The sequence below is a fragment of the Strix uralensis genome, chromosome 5 (genome assembly GCF_047716275.1).
Source record: "Strix uralensis isolate ZFMK-TIS-50842 chromosome 5, bStrUra1, whole genome shotgun sequence".
Taxonomy (NCBI): Eukaryota; Metazoa; Chordata; class Aves; order Strigiformes; family Strigidae; genus Strix; species Strix uralensis.
This window is the reverse complement of record NC_133976.1, coordinates 27981957-28004099: the sequence shown is the minus strand read 5'-3', so window position 1 is coordinate 28004099 and position 22143 is coordinate 27981957. Positions and strand designations below refer to the sequence as shown.

Here is a 22143-nt window from a genome sequence, read left to right as displayed (position 1 = left end):
CAGACGTTAGATGGAAGACACATAAATAAAGCTCTGCATTTTCTGTGCTCTTTTAAAAATTAAAAAGGATCTTCAAAATGACAGGAATTTTTAGTTTAGCACAGGATTTGTGAATCTTTGTCTATACATCAGAAGATATTCTGAAGAATAAAAACTGTACAGGGGTGACAGCTGTTAATGCAAATGAACAGGATTTCATTACAAAAGGTTAACATGAAACTTGTTATGAACTGTAGTAGCAGCTGGATGTCTCAAAAAAATTTATATTATTAAAATTCAGAACCTACCAAAAGTTTTATACAAATTTTAATTTAATTGCTGATATGCTGGGAACGTTTTTTTAAAGTATGTAAACAAAGGCTTCCAAAACAAAATACTTATTTTCATAAGAAATTTCATCCTCCTTTACAGTCTTAGTGTAAATTTTGGTATTTATATCTCACCTGCAGTTACACAGATAAATCGCACAGAGAGCCCTTAATAACTGTAAGCGCTTTTTAATAAGTTTGCAAAAAAATGCAGAAATCATTTACACAAATAATACAGAAATAAAAATACTGAACTGTACCTTAAGGTAATGTTCCTTTTACTGAGCAATACTTAATATATTATAAAATGCTCCAGTGTCAATGAATTACCGGTTATATAAAATTTATGAGTGAAAGGTTTCAAGTCACCCCATTAAAAATTAGTATTCAATTCAAAGCTTTGAAAGCTTAGGAGTTATCTTGGTTAAATGTTCTGTTCATTACTTATCAGCTTTAGTAGGGAGTTTGTTAAGGATATGAAGTTTGCTGCACAAGGCATAGAAAACTTTGTGCATTCTTCCTTGATCAAGGACTGCAAGAGAAAATAGGAGAAAGATTTTTTTATCTTATTTTCACTATTACCTTTAGAAAATCCACTTTATATTTGTCTCTTGAATAAATAACTTCGTATTCTGTGGCCACACACAAGCTATTATAAGAGGTTGAAATCTGACAATACAAAGCAAGTTTACTGTGGTTCTGCAACACCCAAGACTGAAGAGGAGCTGCAGGGCATTACCTCCAGCTCCATCGAGCTGATCAACTGCTGATCTGACATGCAACACCTAGAACTAGAAAAGGCATGTGGCAGTAGCTCTACCATGTTGGGATGATCTGCTCTGCATTTTGGAAAAACAAAATTAAATATGGAAGTTCCCAATAGAATTCTACAGAAGCAACAGATTTGGAAACCTTGCAAGATCTAGGTAAAATTTTAACTAAGGTCCAGACTTACACAAGAATCCACCATCTGAAGAACACATAATTTGATCCCAGTCCACAACAACAAAAATAAATGCTTGGAGTTTTTTCATATTTGTTTCTAAAGTAAGATAAATTTGTAACTTCAAATCAAGTTTACTAGTTTAGTATGTAAAAGAATCTTATTTGAAGTATTTTCACAATGTTAGCTTATTATTCACTATATTCACTATTATTGACTATAAGCAGCCATCACTACAGCTATGAAGTTACCTTATAAATCCAACTTTAAACCGATGATAAACTGTAAAGTTAATTCCATCCATCTTCATATAACTTCAATTCTGAAGCTACCTTCTGACTATTAATACTCTTACTAATATTTGTTTCTCCAGTATTTTTAATCAGAGGATTTTGAGGGTTTTCTGAAGTTTGCAAAAAAAAAAAAAAAAAGCAATATACAAAGTAAACTGCATCCTTTAAGTGGTTTAAAAATACATTTATTTCCACTTCCAATATTTGAGAACAGTTAACTCTTATAAAATCTCCAAAGGTCTAAAGAATAACTTCTGTTCTTCATTACCATTGTAGAAGTGTTTTTATTTTTCCAACCTTTTGTTATTCTTTGAAACTAACTGTGCTGAAGCTGTTCCTATATATATATTAATGTTTTTAAAATGGTACTTGTGCAGTTTTAGTGTCTTGCCATGGTAGTTAACTGGTAGTGTACATTGCTTGGGTGTCACTCCAGATGCTAACATTCTTCATCCAAGTTATACTGGAATTAATTGGGGGAGTCTGGGGAGCCTGACACTAAACTTTAAGTATGAAGTTCACTTTGCCAAGCAGTTTTGTAATATGAATAGTATTTCTGGGTTCCCTTCCTTATTGAAAATAGTGCACTTTTTTTTTTAAAGCATCATTAACAGAAATGCCAAAATAAAAGGATTTCTTTGTGTGCCATATGTGGTATCTTAACTTTAATTTCAACTCCTTAAAATGAAAGATATGTTGTTGCAATTCAGTGGTGCAATTTATTATACTAGGTTAACATTAGATGAAAACCTTATACTGAAAAAGATATAAAACCCAGGTAATAACATAAACTCCATGTTAACTTTAGCTTCTATTATCAATGTAAAGCAATATAATAAAGCTGAATTCATCCAACAAAATACATCAACATTAGAAAATACCAATAAATAAGGTACACTATTACTGATGCAAAAAGCTAGGAAATGTGAAGCATCTGTGAAAGCTTGTAGGGCATGCAGTGATGAAGGGCAGAGGGATAGACAAAAACAGCTTCTGGCATCAGCTTCAGAATGTGAGATGGTTAATTTCAGAGCCCAGATCAGTCCCTCACCCCCCCCCCCCTTTTATCTTCCAAGCCAATTGTATAGAGAGAATAAATCAATCATTACAGAAATGAGCAAAATAAAAAACATACTTCACTGAAGAGTGACATAGAAAGCGCAAAACCAAGAAGAAAGTGAAAGCAGAAATCCCAGGGGTATGAAAATCCAACTGCCTACATTGGTTTCCATTTTGAAGTCTTACAGCCATTGAAATGTAGAAATCCAAACAGAGCAGAAGCATTTTGGCACCAGTTCAAAGGCTGCTGAAGTTAATGAAAACACTGTCACAGATTTTGAATTAGGCCATAAATGTTCACTGTAATTTCTCTATGTGCAGTCTGTTCAACATTAATGACAAAAGCTGGTGTCTTTTTCTACCAGGGATGAAAAGAGAAACATGCAGTACAATGCCCAATCTCTAAAAGAAGGTATTGTCACATTAATTTAGCAGAACACATAACTGAAATAATCGGTGCTCTGATTTTAAGTTTGCTCTTAATAGTTGCTCCTTCTAGAACCAAGACACTCCCTTACTGAAGATTGGAAGGCTGTTGATATGTTGAAGCAATCTGAGTTAACTCAGAAACTGTTTTAAAACTAGTAAATAGAATACTTTAGTGGTTAGGGTATTATCAATCCTTCTGACTCCACAGTAAGAAGAAAAACACATGAATTTACTGACAAACAAAAAATATAAAAATGAAAGATTCTTTCAGTGTCTTTTTTGATATGTTAAATTTTTTGCACTGTTTAAAAATATTAACAAATTCTGATTGAAGCTCACTACTTACTACAAAATAAAATTAGTAACATTTCACCATGCTGTGCTTTAACTGAAAGTAAAATTGAAATTCTAAACATTTTCTGAAGAAAGTAAATGAAACAGATTAAAATCAACCAGAGCATTAATAAAGCTAACTGAATCTGTGCCTACATGGTGTGAAAATGCAGATATGGGAAGGAGGTTTCAGTACTATTTGTAGTTTGTGAAATGTTCACCTCAAGAAAAGTCATACTGAAAAAAGAAACTGAAAAAACAAAGTGATTAAGTTACATGAATCCAGGCATAACTGACCACATTATCTTAATGAAAACTGTGTTATTGAATTTGGTTTATCTTTTCTAAGACAAAGTCTATTTCCATATATATTTATAAAATCTTTTTTTTTCTTTTCTCAGCATAAAATTTTGAAGGAAATATCTTTCCATACTTGCATAACATCTGTTGCTCAAAGTTTATTTAGTTCTGCAGATTGCCAGAACACTTGGCCAAAATAGATTAAGTTCCCTTAAAAAACATAAATAAAATGGGATTGGAGAATAAGTGCAATAAAATACAAGCATTAGTTTGGGAAAAAGACAAAGGAGCTCCTGAATATTTACCTGAATATTGCAGATAAAGTTATTAAAGTTCTTTGACCCTGTTTGTAGTCAGTAAAGGAGGGATATTAAGACAACATCTCTATATTAATAAAATAAAACAGCAGACCACTACCTAGAGTTTAAGCAATCTTCCTTTGTAAACTTCAGATTATGGGATATGTTTCCCATTCACAATTGTAAAAATTCACAAAAATCAGTGCCACTTACAAAATACTAACAGCATCAAATGTTCAGAGCAAGGATTATAAGGAAATTAATGAATCCAAATGTTTCCATTCCTTCCAAACATAAGTGAATGGAGTGTAAATGAAGAAGTGCAATCTGAACACATAAACCAGAACAATTTAAAAAACCTAACAGTTTTTGACAAAAATCCTATTTTTGAGAATTGCTTTTGAGAACTGTCACAAATGTCATAAAAACCACAGCTTGACTATTTTGTGGAGGAGTCCTATTTAAAAGGCTAATTGTTCTCCTAAGAAAAAAGTTTATACTTCGAAGCACAAACAAAAGTAATAACAATACATAGAGTTATGAAGTCAAGTTGTGGTAATATCATTTTAAAGATAGAAGATTTTTTTTTTAAAGAATAATCAAAAACAGCTTCCCCAAGACTGATGAGCGAGTTCAACTGCCTTATTGGACAGTGGGGCAGCTACCAACAGAAAGTGGTTGGTTGTGTGATGGAAGCAGACTAGCTGTGCAGGCGTTCTGTACCCTACAGATGATGATACAGAGGGACTAAAGTACCATAACTGAACTGAAAATAACTGCTGAAAGTTTGAGGCCATTCAAACATTATTCGATGCTGATGAAGGTCTAAATTGTTCCATAACTGTGTGTCCATCTTCCTCACTGCAGTGCAAGTCAGGCTAAAGTGGGACTTCTACCTAATGTTCCAGTGCTATTGATCGCAGCAGGGAAATATGTTGACAAAAAGATTTATAGGAGATCTGCAATTAACTGAAAGGTAGATGAGGGCTGCCTTTGTCCATTTAACTGCCATCAAGAAGATACCCTGCAGTTGGCAGCACATTAAGCACACAAATAAGTCCCCCCCACAATGCAAAATGAATAACAAATACACACACTGACTCCAGACTATCAACGTAACGTTTCAATTTTAAGTCTCCAACAATAAACCTTTGCTGATATCTGTTGAAGTAAACCTGTGAGATGCCACATACAAGTATTAACAAAGCCTACAAGTATAACCAGATGAACTACAGAAAAATGAAAATAAAAATGAAACATATTCTGTAGGTATGAAGTTATATATTTGAAACTGCACTGTTATCCAGGCAATTATAAACCTTAATGTGCAACTACCTAATGCCATAGGAGAATACACTAGCCCCGGCTATGCCCTATTTCCTAAAAGATTCACAAAGCACTGAAATACACATTCCATGGAAGATCACCAGCAGAGGTAATTTTCAAAACATTATTTCAGACTGAGAAAGCCTTTAAGTCCAAAATAACATCATTCACAAAAAAACCCCAATCAACCATCCAATCCCCCAAAAAACCCAAACAAAAGAAAAAGGAGTTTCTTTAACATATCATAATCTGCAGCACATTTACTTTAAACATTAGTCCTCTTTACCTTTAAAAAAAGCTTTCAATTCAGAGACCTTCTTGAGGAAGCAAATTGATTTATAACATTACTAAATCAGCAAAAGAATTCCCATACCCCTGGAATGTGGAAAAAATATAAATGAAAATGTCAGCTTTTAGAAAGTAAAAAAGAGAAATGTATAAAAAGATAAATAAAGCAAACAAGAGACGTACAGGAAAACCAAAACATTATTTTAGAGGGAGACAGTTTGTAGCGTATCAATCCCTTTACCTGATGCTGTTACCAGGAGGCTGTCTGAATCACATGGTCTACAGGATGAAGCACTAACAGGGTTTATGGAGGAGCTACAGGCAATGGTGGTGGGAATGACAAAGGAATTTTCTGAACATGCAGGTTGGTTCAGTCCAGGGAAGTGGGAAGGCCAGGCACCCACCTGAGATGAGGCTATGGCTGGTATGGCACAGCCTGCAGGTGCCACAGATAAATCTATAGCAGGTTTTGGTGGCAGCTGAGGTGAGGACTTAGAAATAATTTCCTCATTTATTACCCTGATTCCTTGTGGTGAACTTGAAAGAGGTGAAGTCACGGTTTTGGTGTCAGTTTTTGCACTTGTATTTGGGGATCGACTACTATCCATTAAAACTTTAAGCTGTGGGTGTGGTGGAGAAGGAGTTTGAGAAAGCCCTGGTTTTTTAGGAGGAATAGGTGGAGGATTTCCTCTGTCAATTCTTGATACACTGGGAGTCTTTAAACTCATTCTACCGACTGGGGGGTAAGTGCCAACTTCCATTGAATGTGATGTCCCTGGCCGTGATGGAGCACTGCTCTGAGGGCTTGTAAATCTTGAAAGGACTTGGGTAACGGTATTCCGAGCTACCTGTTTGGCAACTAGGTTGTCACGACTAGTAGGGGATACATCCCTTGAGGGAGGGCTTTGGGTAGTGTTTCCATTTTGGTCTTGATCATTTGCATTCGCTTGAAATCTAAATCTAGCTGCTTGGATTCGTGGATTTAGGCCTGGATGCCCAGTAGCGTTGGCAGATGGTGAATGCAAACTGTGCATAGACGAAGTGAGCGAGGAATTCTGAGCTGCGGCAGTTGGTGCTGCAGGGGTGCAGAGGGAAGTACTATTTGAAAAAGGGGAAGTGCTACTTGGTAAATCAGGTGATGAGCCTGTACTTGGTCCATTTTCCTCAATTCTGTTTTGATTCTGTGTAAGAACAGGAGTTGCAGGAGGGACAAGTTCACTAGATGAAGATTGCCTATCAATGACAGGCTTCACAGATGCTGCATTGGTGCACACATTCATTTTTGTATTGCCAGACACGAGTGGGTTCACTGTAGAAGGCTTTACAGATACAGTCAAAGGCAACTTCTTAACATTTTCTGTGCTACTGTCCATCACTACAGTATCTGTTTGGCAGGCAACAGTTCTTGAACTTGGCTCTTCTGTTTCAACAGAAACAGAAACAAGACTCCTATCTTTGTTTTTATCTTTAAGAGAAAGATTAGCTTTACTTTCATTCTCCTTTTTTAATTGCTCAATCATTTTGATCATTTTATCTCTCTCTTCTCTGAGGTCACTGGTGTGCACTTCCTCTCTATGAAGTTTGGCACGCAACTGCTCTCTCTCTGTGTCAAACTCAGACAGCTGCTTTTCCATTTGAGCTTCCATTTGTGTACTCCTTTGTTTCTCAGCTGCAAGAGACTCCTCCAGTTCAGCAGCCTTTTTCTTTTCCTCTTCAAATTTTGACATCACTTCTTCCAGTTTCTGGGCTTCCTCTACAATTCGGCCAGACAATTGCTTACACTCTTTCACTAGCATCAATACTACATGCTTATTCTTTCCACGTTCTTCTTCAAGACGAGCCGATAGCTTTTTGTGCTCCAGCTCAAGATTCTGTAACTGAGATTTTTCCATTTCCAACTGTAAGAAAGCATAGAGAAAAATTCCATTAACAAGATGGAAACTTTCAATGTAACCTAATATTAAACTGACATTGATATTTTAACCTTTGAAAGTATGCCTAAAATGAGCCTGTCTACCCCAGGAACGTAATCTGTGATATCTAAAACAAGTGCCTATAATTTTATACAAGCAAAAGAAAGAGATAGGCATCTGAAGAGCAATTCAGAAACTAAGTAAGCCCATCTACTTTCCTCCATTGACACACAAAGACTTCTCAAAGCGATTAAATGCTTGTGATTCGTGAGTGAGGAGCTACCTGTTCTCCAGAAATTAGACATAACACATCACAGAAAGTCCTCTTCTCAGTAAAGGAACCAAACACAAGCAAGAGATGAGCTTTGCAAAAAAACTTTGAGCCCAGAAATGAAAGGTTTAGGTTTTAGGTCTTCCACAGACTGAAGGGTTGAAATACACAGTCCATTATGCCCATAATAGGTGTCTTATATATTGTTTTAACATTTAGAAATAAGACATTCATTTCTGAGACCAACTTTTTGGCACAGGCACAAGTATCTTCCTGTACTTACTAACAGTGGAAGGTCTCAATGACATCAGTGATGTATAAACTATGTTATAAGCTAGAATCAGAAAACTACCTACTACCATGCAGGTAATGGATAAGAATAATTCTTCCCCTCATTCATATGGTCATTGCCTCCAATTCATCTTGCCTTCTGATTATGCTTCTATTCAAAGCCCCTGTTCTAGAAAAGCACTGGAAAAATCTGTTAATGCACCATTTTATAAAATACCAACTAGCAATAATGCAACCCAAATTGCTTCATATTTTTCCAAGTAAACTTTTACACTAGTCAAACAACAACAAAAGAAAAACTGATTTCTTTCTTCCTGCTCCTCCCTTCACATACTGATGCAGTAGCTTCCTATATGACTTATCTGAACGACTGATAAAAAACCAAACAAAACCCCTAAAAACTGCTGAGCATTCCTTCTCCTGTAGTCTCTTTATTGGTATAGTCTTGTCAGTTCTACTTCATATTTATGTACAGATTGATACAGAAATAACAATTCAGAACTGTACCACTAAAGTGCATTTTCTAAGTGGGCATTTTTTCTGGAAAAATACTTTCAGGTACCTATGAAAAAAAAATAATCAATTGCTCACAACATGAACAGTTAATTTTGACTGCAACAGGAAATTGTTTCATGCTTCTACAACACAAGAACATTTCAGAGTGCTCAAAAAAATAATCTAAGAAAAGCTGTGGCAAATAGCAGTACATTTAAATCTTACTTGGAATAAATGTTTCACTTCAATAGATGAAGGAAGAACCATAGATTATAGATTCAGATTATAGTGTCATGGTAAAATAATACTAATTTCAGAGTTTAAGGCAATACAGTGTCATGAACATATTTACTGTAAACTGTTACGTGGGAAACAAGATGGCCCCCAATAGGGGATTGGTAATAGCTATGGAACATCTCATCTTTCAGTCAATGATTAAAATATTGCTTTGGTTGTTAGATGAAAACAAACAAACAAGCAAAAAAAACCCCAGGCATTATAGTATAATAGCTTTTCAGAAGCTTGTTGCCACAGCACGCTATTCCCTGTCCTCTCCAATAGGAGATGAAATTTTTTAGCTCTGGAAGCTTTTTCCACATCACCCTAGATGTGTCTACAATTAATTTTTAACTAAACACCATTTAAACAAAAGCTAATGCAAATACCATTTTTAAATAATGGTTTTGTTACTCTCCAGTTATACCACAGAGATGAAACTCATGCCATCAAGAGATGAGTACAAGAAGGAGAGAGTCTGCAGTTGTAATAGAAATAAATCCCACCTGCTGCAGCTCATTGTCCCCAGGATAATTTTTTCCCACATGGTAAGTAGAATTCAAACACAAGAAAATGCTTAAAAAGGGAAGTGAAATGACATAGAGAGAATAAACAATAAATCCTGCATGAATTTACACTTATAGATGAACGTAGGTCTCAGCCTCCCAACATTTCTAATCACATTACCTGACTGTAAATTTCTCTTCCGTTTTCTTCAGAAGAATGGAAAAAGCATCAAGAGGTGATGGCAATACTGATGTGATACATATTATAGTAATAGTAAAATTTCTTCCTGAAATCATACCATTATCATAAGAAACAGTGAACTAAGAGGAAGAAATCACTATGGGAAATTATACCTACATTATATATGTCATCTTGGTTTCAAATACCTCAAAACCTGTTTAGCAGTGGAGGGGATCCATTGGGGTTTTAGAACTTCATCCCAGGTTAACCAATACACTGTACAATACATTTCAGAAAACTGAGTCCACCCTTTCTTAAGAACAGTTTTAAACATATAAAAAATAAGGTATGGCATTATCAGTCATTGCTAAACAAACAGTATCAGCAATGACACCTCTTAAGTTATGTTAATGACAGTACAGCTGCAAATTAAATTAACAAGCTGTTATGATGACATTGTACTTAGGAATGGTCCCATTCACAGTTCTTCACATGCAGAAAAATCATTATTTTTTCTCAAGCATTTCATTGGTTTTTTCAAAGCATCCAACAGCATTTGGATGCTTCACAAGCATTTCAAAGCAAGTGGAACATCCAACAGTAACAGCGGAGCATCCAACAGTTTCTTTTTTATTAAAACAGATACAAAAATAATGAGAAATGTATACAATTTTTAAGGCTTGGAAATGCAATAAGATTATAGTGCAAATGTTTTTATGATGATTTTCTATACTTTATTATTCCTCCTATTTTGCTTTCAGATTAGTGACTGGTTCTATAATTTAACTGTTGTGAAATTACATTACTTTCAAATAACTACAAGCAGATTTTAACATATAGCTGGGATGAAATCAGTTTACCATACTATTATAGTGTATAGTGTCTTACATGCAAGCATTGCATATAAATAAAGAATCCCTAATATTTATAAGTACTCTATTTGATTTCAAATTGACAAGAGCTGCATTAGTTTCTCATTTTATGTTGTCTCCTATGACTATCTCTTACCCCTGCCCTTGTTTTGGCTGCATCATCTTGAATAGAAAAAACCTCTGAATATTTACATTTTTTCCTTTAGAAGACAGATTTGGGACTAGCTGTATTTATTTACGAGTTTATGAACTAGCAACGATCTGATTTTTGCGAAGTGTACTATATGCATACTCTAAAACATATCAGTAATGTAAACATTTGTAAATATGTCCAAGAAGGATTTGAAAATGGGTAAAAAAGGATACTGAGAAAAATGATAGTGTCCCACAAAGAACTAACTAGCAAAGACCATTTAAAGGTGAGAGACAGAGTACATGCCTTGTGAGAAAAGGTCAAGGGAGATTGGCTTGATTAGTCTAGTGACAAAAGACTGAGAGATGATCTAATAGAAATATACTGCTCCTTTTGAAGGGTCTTACAATGATGACAGAGTCAAATTCTTCTCAGTAGTGGCAGGTGGGGCCCCACAACAGAAGGTTAAAATGAAAAATTGCCCTTTAAGTGGCTCAGTCTTGGAAAAAAGTTCTTCACAAGGATAGTAGTGCAGAAAGGCTGCAGTATTGCAATTCCTGGGGGGTTTCAGTCCTCAGACAGACAAATTCACAGATGACCAGATGTACTGCTGGTGATACTCTGCTTTAAGCACAAGGTTAGACTAAATCACATCAACGGGCCTCTTCCAACCAATGTGTCTATCTTTCTTTGAGCAATACTAACTCCTCTGCAAACATCTGACAAATCAAGAACTGTAATTTTGATTATCTGGTTTTGAATTCCCAGGAAACCTCAAAATTAATTTTGATAGCAGCTCCAGGAAAAGCATTCAAAGAGATGGAAGAGGATAGAGACCTAACACATAGCAGATGACATCTGGGGATTAGGTGTTTGGTAAATGACTGACAGTCATTTGTGCACCTCTTTCATTTTTCTACATTCTGGCACATTGTTATGACTTGCTTTTTATGATTAAATACAAATTTTATTCAAAGAATGCTTTTAAGGTCACTATATTCACAGATAGTGACCAAGTCCCCAAGAGTAAGAGTTCAGTCTGAGCCTGTTTAAAGTCCAGTAATATCCAGAGAAAATAAACACAGCGGTACATAGACTTCACTACTTAGCGTAAGAGTGAGACAATGAGGCAATTCCAAAAGTGAAGATACAGGCATCACACACATTTAGAGGAGGAGGAACCACTCTTGGAGGGAGAAGGTGTGGCTGTCTCTGTATTTAGGTCACATTTTTCTAAACTTTTTTTTTTTTGTTACATTGGGTCACCCTACTTTGTTGAACATTTCTAGAAATCCCTCAAAACACCTTCATTACCCTCTTCCACAGAGGGATTTGAGAGATGGAGAACAGATAGAAAAATGTAGAACTACGGGAAGGTAAAACACTGAATGAATGGTTTGTGAATGGAGATGGTTGAGAGATGTGTCATCTGTTGCCACAAACCCAAGAAGTTTTAAGAGGGTGCCCTGTCCAAATAGGATTTCTAATTGGCTTTAAAAGAAGAAGGTGTAAGTTCTGTAGAGTCATGCACACAGCTGCTCAATACCACGCAGTTTGTTTTCAAATCCTGTGTTATTTAAATTTCCTATTTGTTACAAGGAATAAAACCAGTAGAATCATAATGACACACTTTCAAAGCAACATACGTTTAAGTGTGGTGCTTTAAAGTTTAGCTTAAAAATTACAGACTTCAGAATTGAGTGTAGTAAAGGTTCAGGTACTTCTCAAGGTAAGAATCAAGCTGCAAAATAAATTAAGATCAAACTACTTAAAATTAAGATTTAAAGAAAAAACCTCATGTATTCTTCTCTGAAACAAAAGACAAGAGCATCCTTTCCTGTACATGCAGACTTACAGATACAGACTTTGGTAACAAACCTGGGACAAAAGAAGGACAGAAATGGAATTTACATACCAATATCCTGACTTTGAGACACATTCTCAATATGTAAACCCATCTTACATGCATCTATCTGTTAATATAATAAAAAACAGAGATAAATGAAGAAGAGACTTGTGGCCATGCACTGAAACAAGAAATAATCCAAGTGTCCAGGCAGATGTGTCAGGCTGTCTCCCAGTGTCATTCTTCAGTCAGAATAAGCAAACTTACTCACTGTATGCTATGCTGAGACAATCCCTTCCCCAAAATCTCAACTTACTTACAAAGCATACGAAAAATAAAATTAACGTTTAAGAGTCCTCAAAAAGAAGTGCTAGGTAAGTACAAGTAACAGTTCACCACATAGGCCATTACACTGTTTTAAGACTTACATATCATACATACAGTCTAGTATTATTCAATTTTGTTAATGTGGTATCTGAAGTCTTAACAGAGCAGGGATGCTTAAACTAAACTAAACAACAGCTAAGATAAAAAAAGGTTTGCTGATTTAAGTATGTATTTCCAGCATACTTCCAGTACTTCAGTGTGCATATTATTTCCCAAAGAGCAATTACTACCAAAACCAATTTTATGTCAATTGTCTTAGCATTGTCTGTTTTCTTTTTTAAACATCAATATAAAATTGTCACCAAAAAGCTATTTCGCAGCTGCTGAAGACATTCCATCCATCTCATACACAGTGAGGATGATTCAATGCCTAGCAAGCATTTCTTCTCTAATTATTCAAAAATACCTGGCCTAGATTAGTCTATTATATTACCACTCCTCTCTTTCCTCTCAAAAACCCCTCCCCAACATATTCATATTTAGATACGCTTTAAGAATATATGGTTTACATATTAGTGAAATATGTGCAACCAACAAACCATTCACCTTCAAAATAACATTGTTTTACCTTCAAATGAGACTTTTTTTGCAACATACTTGTTCCAAAATAATTTTCTCTTTACAGCAAATGTTCTAAATATGCAAAAAGGTATTTTTTAGTTATAATTTATTTTTACTGATTTATGAAACAGAGCCATCTAATATAAAATGCATATAAATTATTTATTTTATGCTATTTAGGTTAGAATAAAAATAACAGTAGCTTCTCTAGGCTTCAATGGTGTTGGTTTAAAAATATAACGTGATGATGCTTTCTCAGCTCACACTGAGCTATCCACTTATATACTGCATTGACTTGTACCAGTTATAGTTCATTTATTGAATAATAATGAGCTAAATTAATGGAATGAATGAGGTGTGCACACAAACTATCACCAGAAAATCAGCACCTCACTATGTATGACAATTAAGTGATAATATTTTAACACTCCTAATGAGTACCAAGTTAGATAAAGATGCAAATTTAAAAAGTAGCATGAAAGAACAAATCAGGAGAGGGAAAAAGAAAAAAAGTCGGTATCAGTATACCTTCTTTTGTCTGTTTTCAGCAGCAGCCAACTGAGCTGACATTCTTTCTTGCATTTTCCTGCAGTGAGCCATAACAGCTTCTAAAATGGACAGGGGGTTCATGCATATTGGCTTCTTTTCTTTATCACCAGCACCAGCCTCAAAGTCTCTCTGAAGAGCCAGAAATGGGTCACTCAGATTAAATCTTCCATATCGCTCCTGGATAAAAACCTCTTTGCGCCGGGCCTAACAAAAAAAAACCAGACAAAGAAATAAAACTAAATGCATTCTTTGGAGTACATCCACACATAGAAGAGACCTAAACCACAGGGAAAGTTATGTTACTTATTTACGTTTTTAAAATATTTTCTTCAGGTATTTGTTTACAATCTCTAGAAGAAATAGTCAGATATATTGCACACAGATTTGATTATAGTCAATATGATTCACCACATAAAAAGACCCCCTTCCCTTCTCAATTCAATACAGAAATACCAATTTGGAGCATTTCAGAAGTATCACAAAAGTAACATCTCATAAATTGGCTGATACACAGAGAGGAAAGGGAAGAAAAACATTCTAAAATAGTCTTCTATTTCTGTGTATTAAAATAATGTTAGTAAAATATATGAAAACATGCTTTGTGTGTTTACTGCAGTACCAAAATACGTATTTTGCAAATAAAAAAATTGACGGTATGCTTACACATACAGAGATTTTCATATGTAATATCAGACAAGCAGAGAGCAAAAATACCATCAAGGTTTTTGTGAAATTAAGACACTACTAATATCTCTCTTCAGGAAGAACTTGATGTCATATATTTCTCCATACAATTATTTTAAAACACAATTATATTTCCAACTACAGTATAACACTTTATTGTCATAACAAAAAATATTAATAAAGATCAGAGGTAGTTTTGCTTGACAAATTTTTGGTTCTTCAGCCCAACATAGAAACAGACCAGTTTCAGAGAAGGTATTTTTATATATTTAATACACAGTACACAGGAAGATCACAGATAAACACTGACTTCTAACAGTCTTCATAGAAAATATGTTCCAAAATCTAAGGCTTAAGACCCATCTAATTTGTGAGGGGAAGAGAAAACCAAATCAAACCAAGCAAGCAAGCAAAAAAAAAAAATAAAACACCCCACCAAAAAAACCCACCAGAAAGATCCAATGATTTCTAAAATTTTGTTGTGGTGTTTTTGTGCATATAACAGAAAGCAGAAGGAAGAAAGCCAAACCATTAAAGCACAAATTTTGGAAGAAAATGAAGGCTTGTTACCTTAAAAATTAAAACAGTCACTAGAGCAACTCTTTAAAGAAGTATGTCAGAAAAAATTTTAAAAAAACCCCAACAAACCCCAAACCACAGTGCAGAGAAACACCATCAGAAAGAGGAATCCCTCCGAAAATGGACAAAACATTTATCTGTGACTTGATTCAAATTTGGTTTTGAAGAATAAGCAAAAAAGAGAAAGACTAAGCCAATTCTGAGGTACAAAAGAGGAGGAACAAGCCTAATAATTACCAAATGGGTTAGTAGATCATTTAGAAAGCTTGAAGTTAAAATTGTAACATATGAAAAGATCATAAAAGGTAATACACATTTCAGGGCATGAGAAATCAAAGAACCCAAGACTATGTTAGAAAAACTCCCCAGAGAATAACTACAAATAATACACCTTAGTGAATGCCCAACTTTTTCCTATATATTGTCTACAATATTGAAAAGTTGTGGGAGATTAAAAGGTAAAAGAGAAGTTACTTACAACAGAAGTAAGTGTGCCTGCATATTCTGATGCTTGAAATACTTTTAGTCTATTTTTCAATTTGATAGTATAAATAGAACTTGAAAATATTTATAAAAAACCTGGGTCTTTGGGGCATAACTTCAGAAAAAACTTAGAGAGTTCATTCAGACCTAAAGTCTAGCTAGGCTTACAAAGTCAGGTAGTGATTGGTTGAAGAGACAAAAATAAGCTGATAGAACCTAGCTATTTTTTATATATTGCCTTGAAAATAACCCCTAATTAGTCTAATATTTTAATCCCTTAATTCTTAACTTCAATATTTTAAACTAAAATAAAATAGTTCCACAGGTAGTATTAGAAAGCCAGGTGGGGAATGGCTATATTTGTAGCTCCTGGTTCTATATACTTAAGTTACAGGACAGTATGCAGCTTAGGAATTCAACCTTCATGTAAAGGAAACAATCAAAACCAAAAGCCTGACCCTAAATGGATTAAAGTACTAAGCAGCCAAACAAAATTAAAAATCCAAGCAGGTTAAGAATTTAAAAGGAGATGGAGGCACAATCCATATATAAATTATCAGCAATGTAAAATCCACTTAGTTTATATAAACAAAGTGAGCCATCAAAGTAAAGGAAAAAACACTGATGTAGCAGCTCATCTGTAAATAAAAAATAGGACCACCAGGGCTTCCATCCTTAAATCCAGAGACCAACAGCAAAAAGAGAAGCCAAGTAGATTAACTGATCAGAGGCAAAGGCAACCATTCATGCCTTTAAGGAAACACAGGTAGACAACCAGTGAAATAACGTGCATTTTCTAGTTTTTTTCTATGACCCAGGACTAGCTGTCCTCTCAGCATATACTGTATGTATGCAATGTGAATGTTCTCTAACATGCATAGCAATTAACAAAGCAAGCAAGGCAAACGCTCAGTGTGCACCTGCCAAAATAATAATGGGACTGGGTGTTCAGACTCATTAACTAAGGAAAATATGAAACTATATAGAAGAGATGATCTCCATCTGAATGAAAATCAAAACAATCTGCTGGCATTAAGAAGTAAAGTAGTACAAGAAAATATGAAAGCTAAAGACCATGGAAATACTAACAGGTCTCGAACAGCACGTGGTTTGGGATGACAGACCCTTTAGGGATGAAGCCATAACTGTATACCCTCAAGCACAGTCTAAAACAGACTGGTGACTCTCAAACCATAAACAGCAAAGTCATCTCAGGATGCTTCCAACTCACAAATGCAAAGTATTAAAACAAATGTTTCCATGTTTCTATACAAGGACTAAAAATATAAAATAAAATGATGGGATGAGGAGACATGATTTCAAATGAAGATACCAGAATAAAAGATAAAGCAGAAGCTTAGCAGAAGGGAAGCAATGAGTAGTTCTCTAAAACTTAGGCACCACGTGGCAGAAAGACAAGCTAGGCTTGAGTTTTTTTACATGATTCCTCCAGCCTCTAAACAATATTTCCGTCCCTTTGCACTTCACTAAAGTACATCAGATGGAAGAAATACAGCTACTAGAATCAGAACATTTTCTCATATCATCTTTCAGCACTGAATTTCAAGTCATAAGAGGTAGCAGCAATATCAAGATACCTGTTTTTTATGGCACTTATCTGCGGAATGTACAGTCTAATGTCATACAAGTAATTAATCCTTTAAAATAATCTCTGCATAATTTGGTGGCTGTGCTAAAACAGCTTTAGCACGGGCTCATATATTAACTTCAATTGCACAGCAATATATACAGAAAATAACATTTAAAATGTTGATTTGTGAGTAATTAACCAAATGTATTTTCAAACAGAAAATTTTCAAAAAAACCCAGAATATGCACCCACTATAGGAGGTAATCTGGATTGCTGCATTGCGAAAGGTGTTATATGAATTTATAAACTGTCAGCTTTATTTTTCTGTACATACCCATTTGCATAGCAACTAGCCTTTTAATGGAATGCCTGAGATTGAAAGTATTTAAAGGTATGAAAAGATGTCCATGGGAAACAATACTTTTTGCAGCCTATGCCAGTGGTACACAAAATTATGATTTAAGACTTAAGCTAAATCCTTCAACAGGTAACTGCTAATGAAAACTGACAGTAAGCATAAATCACACATAAATCAAGAAAAAATATCTAAAAACAAAGACAAAAACCCCCTTTAAATAGTTCATTCATGACATTCACTACTGTAGTACAGTAAAAGCTTAAACTTCTTTACAACAGCTTTTGAACTCAGCCCAGTAAGAACATCACATTTATAAAGAGCTTTTAAATCCCTATACAGGATCTGAAACATTAAACAAGGAGACTTAAATCTAGTGCAACTACTCCTTAGAATGAAAACCTAAAGTTTTTTTACGGACAGGCTGGTCTACAGCACTGTTAGGTCAAGGATGAACTACAAGTTTATATTAAAATAAAGTACAGTAGAACTGAAAAACATCTTCAGAGAGGGGTGAAAGATGATCAAAAGGTACAACATGGCTTCTCTTCAAGGAAGAGCCAAGTAGAAATAGGACTTTTCAGTGTGAAACAGAGACAACCAGGGAGACACATTCTAGAGGTCTGCACACTGACAGGACAAGTAGCAATTGTCCCATGATCTAATAAGGGAAATTTGAGTTGGACACAAATTCTTCTCACTGAGAGCAGATAAGCATTGGAACGTGTTGCCCAGGGAAAATATATAAACCCTCTCACTGGGAGATTTCCAAAAGATAAGGCCATCGGCAACCTGATCCATGTTTGACGTTAGTCCTGCTTTAAGACTGAACTGAATGATCTCTCGAGGTGCCTTCCAACCTAAATTACTCTATGATTAGTGATTTCTTCTAGGACTGTTATTTTTTTATCTTGTAGGTGCTAGCAATCTTCTCAAGTTACAAATGACAGAAATGAGCTCTCAGAGGAAGGAAAAACAACCAAACACTTATTGGTGGAACAAGTCTTATGTCTTGCTTTGGATCATGAAAATACTTTTTATGACTTAGAAAACAGAACTTTCAGTCTGTGATGTTCTAAAAAACAAAAAATCAGTACTGAACAATCCTAGGGATTACCCAGCTGTGTGAAAAAAGGGGAAGGTTTACTCTCAAGTTTTCTCTCCTAGAAAGATAAACTGCTTCTTTTATTACTCTCTCAGGGAGCCTGTCTCCTACCGCATATACCTCATTCACCCCTAGACGAATTTTTTTTCGCACTATTCAAGTCATCTCTATGCATCTATCTGCCAACTCCCTCCATCTCTCAAGCTGATCCTTTGCAGTCACTGACCCAATTATCTACTGGCAGATGAAGACTGGCAGCAGGGTGTGCAGGGAGAGGAACAAAAGGAGTGGAGGTATCTGGATGATGGGTTGTAGGAAAATCTGCAAATCCAGTACAAGAACTGGCCTGCAGTTACTTGTTTCTTATGTTCTATTTCATAAGAAAAAAAAAAAAAATCTGTTTTCAGTGACCACACTGAGAATTATGAAGTTTAATTAGATTTTTTTCCCTCTGTTATTGAAAAAGAATGTAAGGGGGCCGGGAGGCCTTCAAATAGTATCCATCTTACTGTGGACTTAAAGCTAAAAGCATTAGAAAAGCAAGGAAAAACAAATATGACCAATTAATAGATAAGTAAGAAATAAGCCCAATAATGAAACACAAAAAATTAACCACATAAGTTACATTGTTAGTTTTCTTTCAGTAATAATCTACATTTATATTAGTTGCACACATTTGCTGAAGTGAGTTTTCATAATCAGCTTACATATATCAGAATATATAAGCAACTGTATTTTTAAGGTTAATACTGCATTTTTTCCCCAACATAGCTCAGAGTTCCCTCTTCGTTTACCTGCCAAGTTAAGAGTTCAGCAAGTCCAAGTCTTCCATGCAGCAATTGATGATAAACATCAAAAATAGGACTGCATGTCCTACACCATTGTGGAACAATGGAACTGAATTAAAGCTGCCTCAGAACCCTTAAACAAAATTTCCTTCCTTTCAAGAGCGTTTGTTCCTCTGATTAATTTCCTCTTCCACATATAATTGTTTCAACAGATGTTGATAGGTTCATATTAATATTTATTCTTGACATATGTATTAGGGAGTGGTAAAAAGTCTTCTAAAACTAACCAGCATTGAAGAGGAGGCAGTAAAAGCTTATTTTATGTGTTATTTTAAAGACAAGGGTGAGCCCTTCATTCTAAATAAAACTGGAAGGGTAATAGATTTTTGAAATGAGAAAGATGGCTGAAAGAAAACATATTCACAAATATTATTCAGTGGCATTATACAGTGTCTTGAAATTATTTTTCTGGAGATATTCAGTTAAACAAAAGAGAATTATCAATGAGTATATATGCATAACAAAAGCAGTACTTTCTGAGATACCTGCAAAATACTGGAGTCAGGGACAGCATGTCTTACTATGATTAATTGAGAATGACTCTTTAAAGAATGCCAGCAATTTTGTTACACAATAGGGCTTGGGGGCTTTGTTGGCTTTTTGGGGGGTTTTTTGGTTGTGTTTTTTTTTTTTTTTTGTTAATGTAGATGTAAATGAATGTTTTCAAAGTATCATATGAAATGTTACTTCCATATAAAGTTTTACATAACAAATTAAAAATGGAAATGTTAACTGCTGAAGAAATGTTATCCTGCAGCATGATTTCTGTCAATGAACACGTGATGCTCAATTTCTCCTTACAATCTTAACTACAGTCTAACTACCTTTCTTCAGCACTGTGTAAGTGCATACTTATTGCAAAGTCTACAAGTGAGTTACATTTTAATGAACTCAATATTATATGAAAAATATTTGACCAATATATTGAAATTATTTCCGTGACAAGTATCAAGTATCATAAGACAAAAAATTGTGTGTACACTTAAGGATGAAAAAAACAGATATTCCCTGAAGAAGACTGATGATTGTAACAGGCTGCTAGTTCAGAAAGAGTGAAAACAGTAGAAAGAATTGAGAAATAGGAGGATACAATCAGCAAGTTAAACAAAACCAACATAAAAGTTGATTATGCTCTGACGGACCTATATAATTGTTTCATACTACAAAAAATGCTCTTCACAGATGACTGATCAGGATCATGAAAGAATTCAAGTCTTTTGGTAGAGGTACTAATGAAGAAAAGAAAATACTACCCATTTAGTAATTTTTAATGTAAGGCACACATACTCAGAAAAAGCCATGCAAATATATCAATGAAGCTCATTACAGTGAAGTAGGCTGCATGAAAGTGGAGATATAATCATTTTTTCTAGAAAAGTTATCCCAGGCATGAACCATTAAAATAAGAGTAAAAACAAAAAGTTGCATTATTCTCTCATTCACAACAACCCATAAAACTTCTCCAAAAATCTGTAATTTGCAAAGCGTCCCCTTCTCTCAGAATCACATAGCTTCAAATCCAAGCTTTTAAAAAGCATTTTTCAAGGTAAAAAGAAAGCTCTGAATATAAGATTGCATGTTGTTTTACAAGGCTATCCTTAGTAACCTCCATTTAAGAAGATATAAAATCCCATCATTTTAAGGCATTGCATTATTTTCAGCATTACAAAGCTAAGATCAGTACCAAACGAAAACCTAGTACAGTCAATATAAAATATTCTTCACTTCTTTCAGATGTAAAAGGTGAGACTTGGGTCTTGCACTAAGTTTCTAAATGAAGAAGGAAAAAAGCTCAAGTTGTGAAACAACATGTGCTTTCAACTAAGAGCCATCCAGATGTTCTATATAAAGAAAATAGACATATTTTATGACAGCTTTGTTGTCTGATGCTGAAACATTTGAAAATTATAGGGCAATATTTTATAAGAAAGTATCACTGTTCGATGCTCTGATTATCTAACCACCCAGGCATTTATTTCTGATAATAATACAGATTTCCATAGTGATAATGAGTCTCAACAGATAGAAGAGACTTGAGCTTTCTGGTTGCTTTAAATAACCATTTGTCATCTAGACTTTTTCTGCATGTTCAGACTTATAGTTCAAATTCATGCAAATCAGTTCATAATTCCTTGCATGGAAATCTGTCAGCCATTCTTCTGAAGTACTGAAGGAAATCTGACTTCACCTCTAACCAAAAAAAGACCACTTTAACCTCCATGCTTAGCAGTTAAAAAGCTTCTTTAACTCAGTAACAGACAAAACATACCAAAGACATAACAGAAAAACTTTAACTAAATCTGTGTTTCTTTTTCATTTACAGCATTTAGATTTTCATATTTCCAAGCTATCAAAATCTCAGTTAAAATATCATCCCATATTACTGCATGGCAAATACATGATTATGAAACTTTAATTATTTTAATGAAAAGGTATGCAAATTATGAGTTTACAGTGCAATCATCAGGCACAATCAACATGGGTTCACAAAGGGAAAGCCCTGTTTAACTAATTGGATATCCTTCTATGATAAGGTCACCCACCCAGTGGATGAAGGGGAGGCAGGGATGTAGTTTTTCTGGATTTTACTAAGGCTTTGGATACTGTCCCTCATGGCATCCTTCTGGACAAGTTGTCCA

At 34.8% G+C, this 22143-nt stretch overlaps 1 protein-coding gene across 2 annotated transcripts in view; it reads right to left on the bottom strand.

Annotated features, from left to right (window-relative positions):
• CTTNBP2 (cortactin binding protein 2) overlaps positions 1-22143 on the bottom strand; it is an 86574-nt gene that overhangs the window by 39680 nt on the left and 24751 nt on the right. For both annotated transcript variants that reach the window (XM_074870208.1, XM_074870209.1), the window contains exons 3-4: positions 13839-14063; positions 5820-7476 (exon numbers count right to left, since the gene is read on the bottom strand). In XM_074870208.1, the coding sequence (XP_074726309.1) occupies positions 5820-7476; positions 13839-14063 (1882 nt within the window). The remainder of the gene's footprint in view (positions 1-5819; positions 7477-13838; positions 14064-22143) is intronic.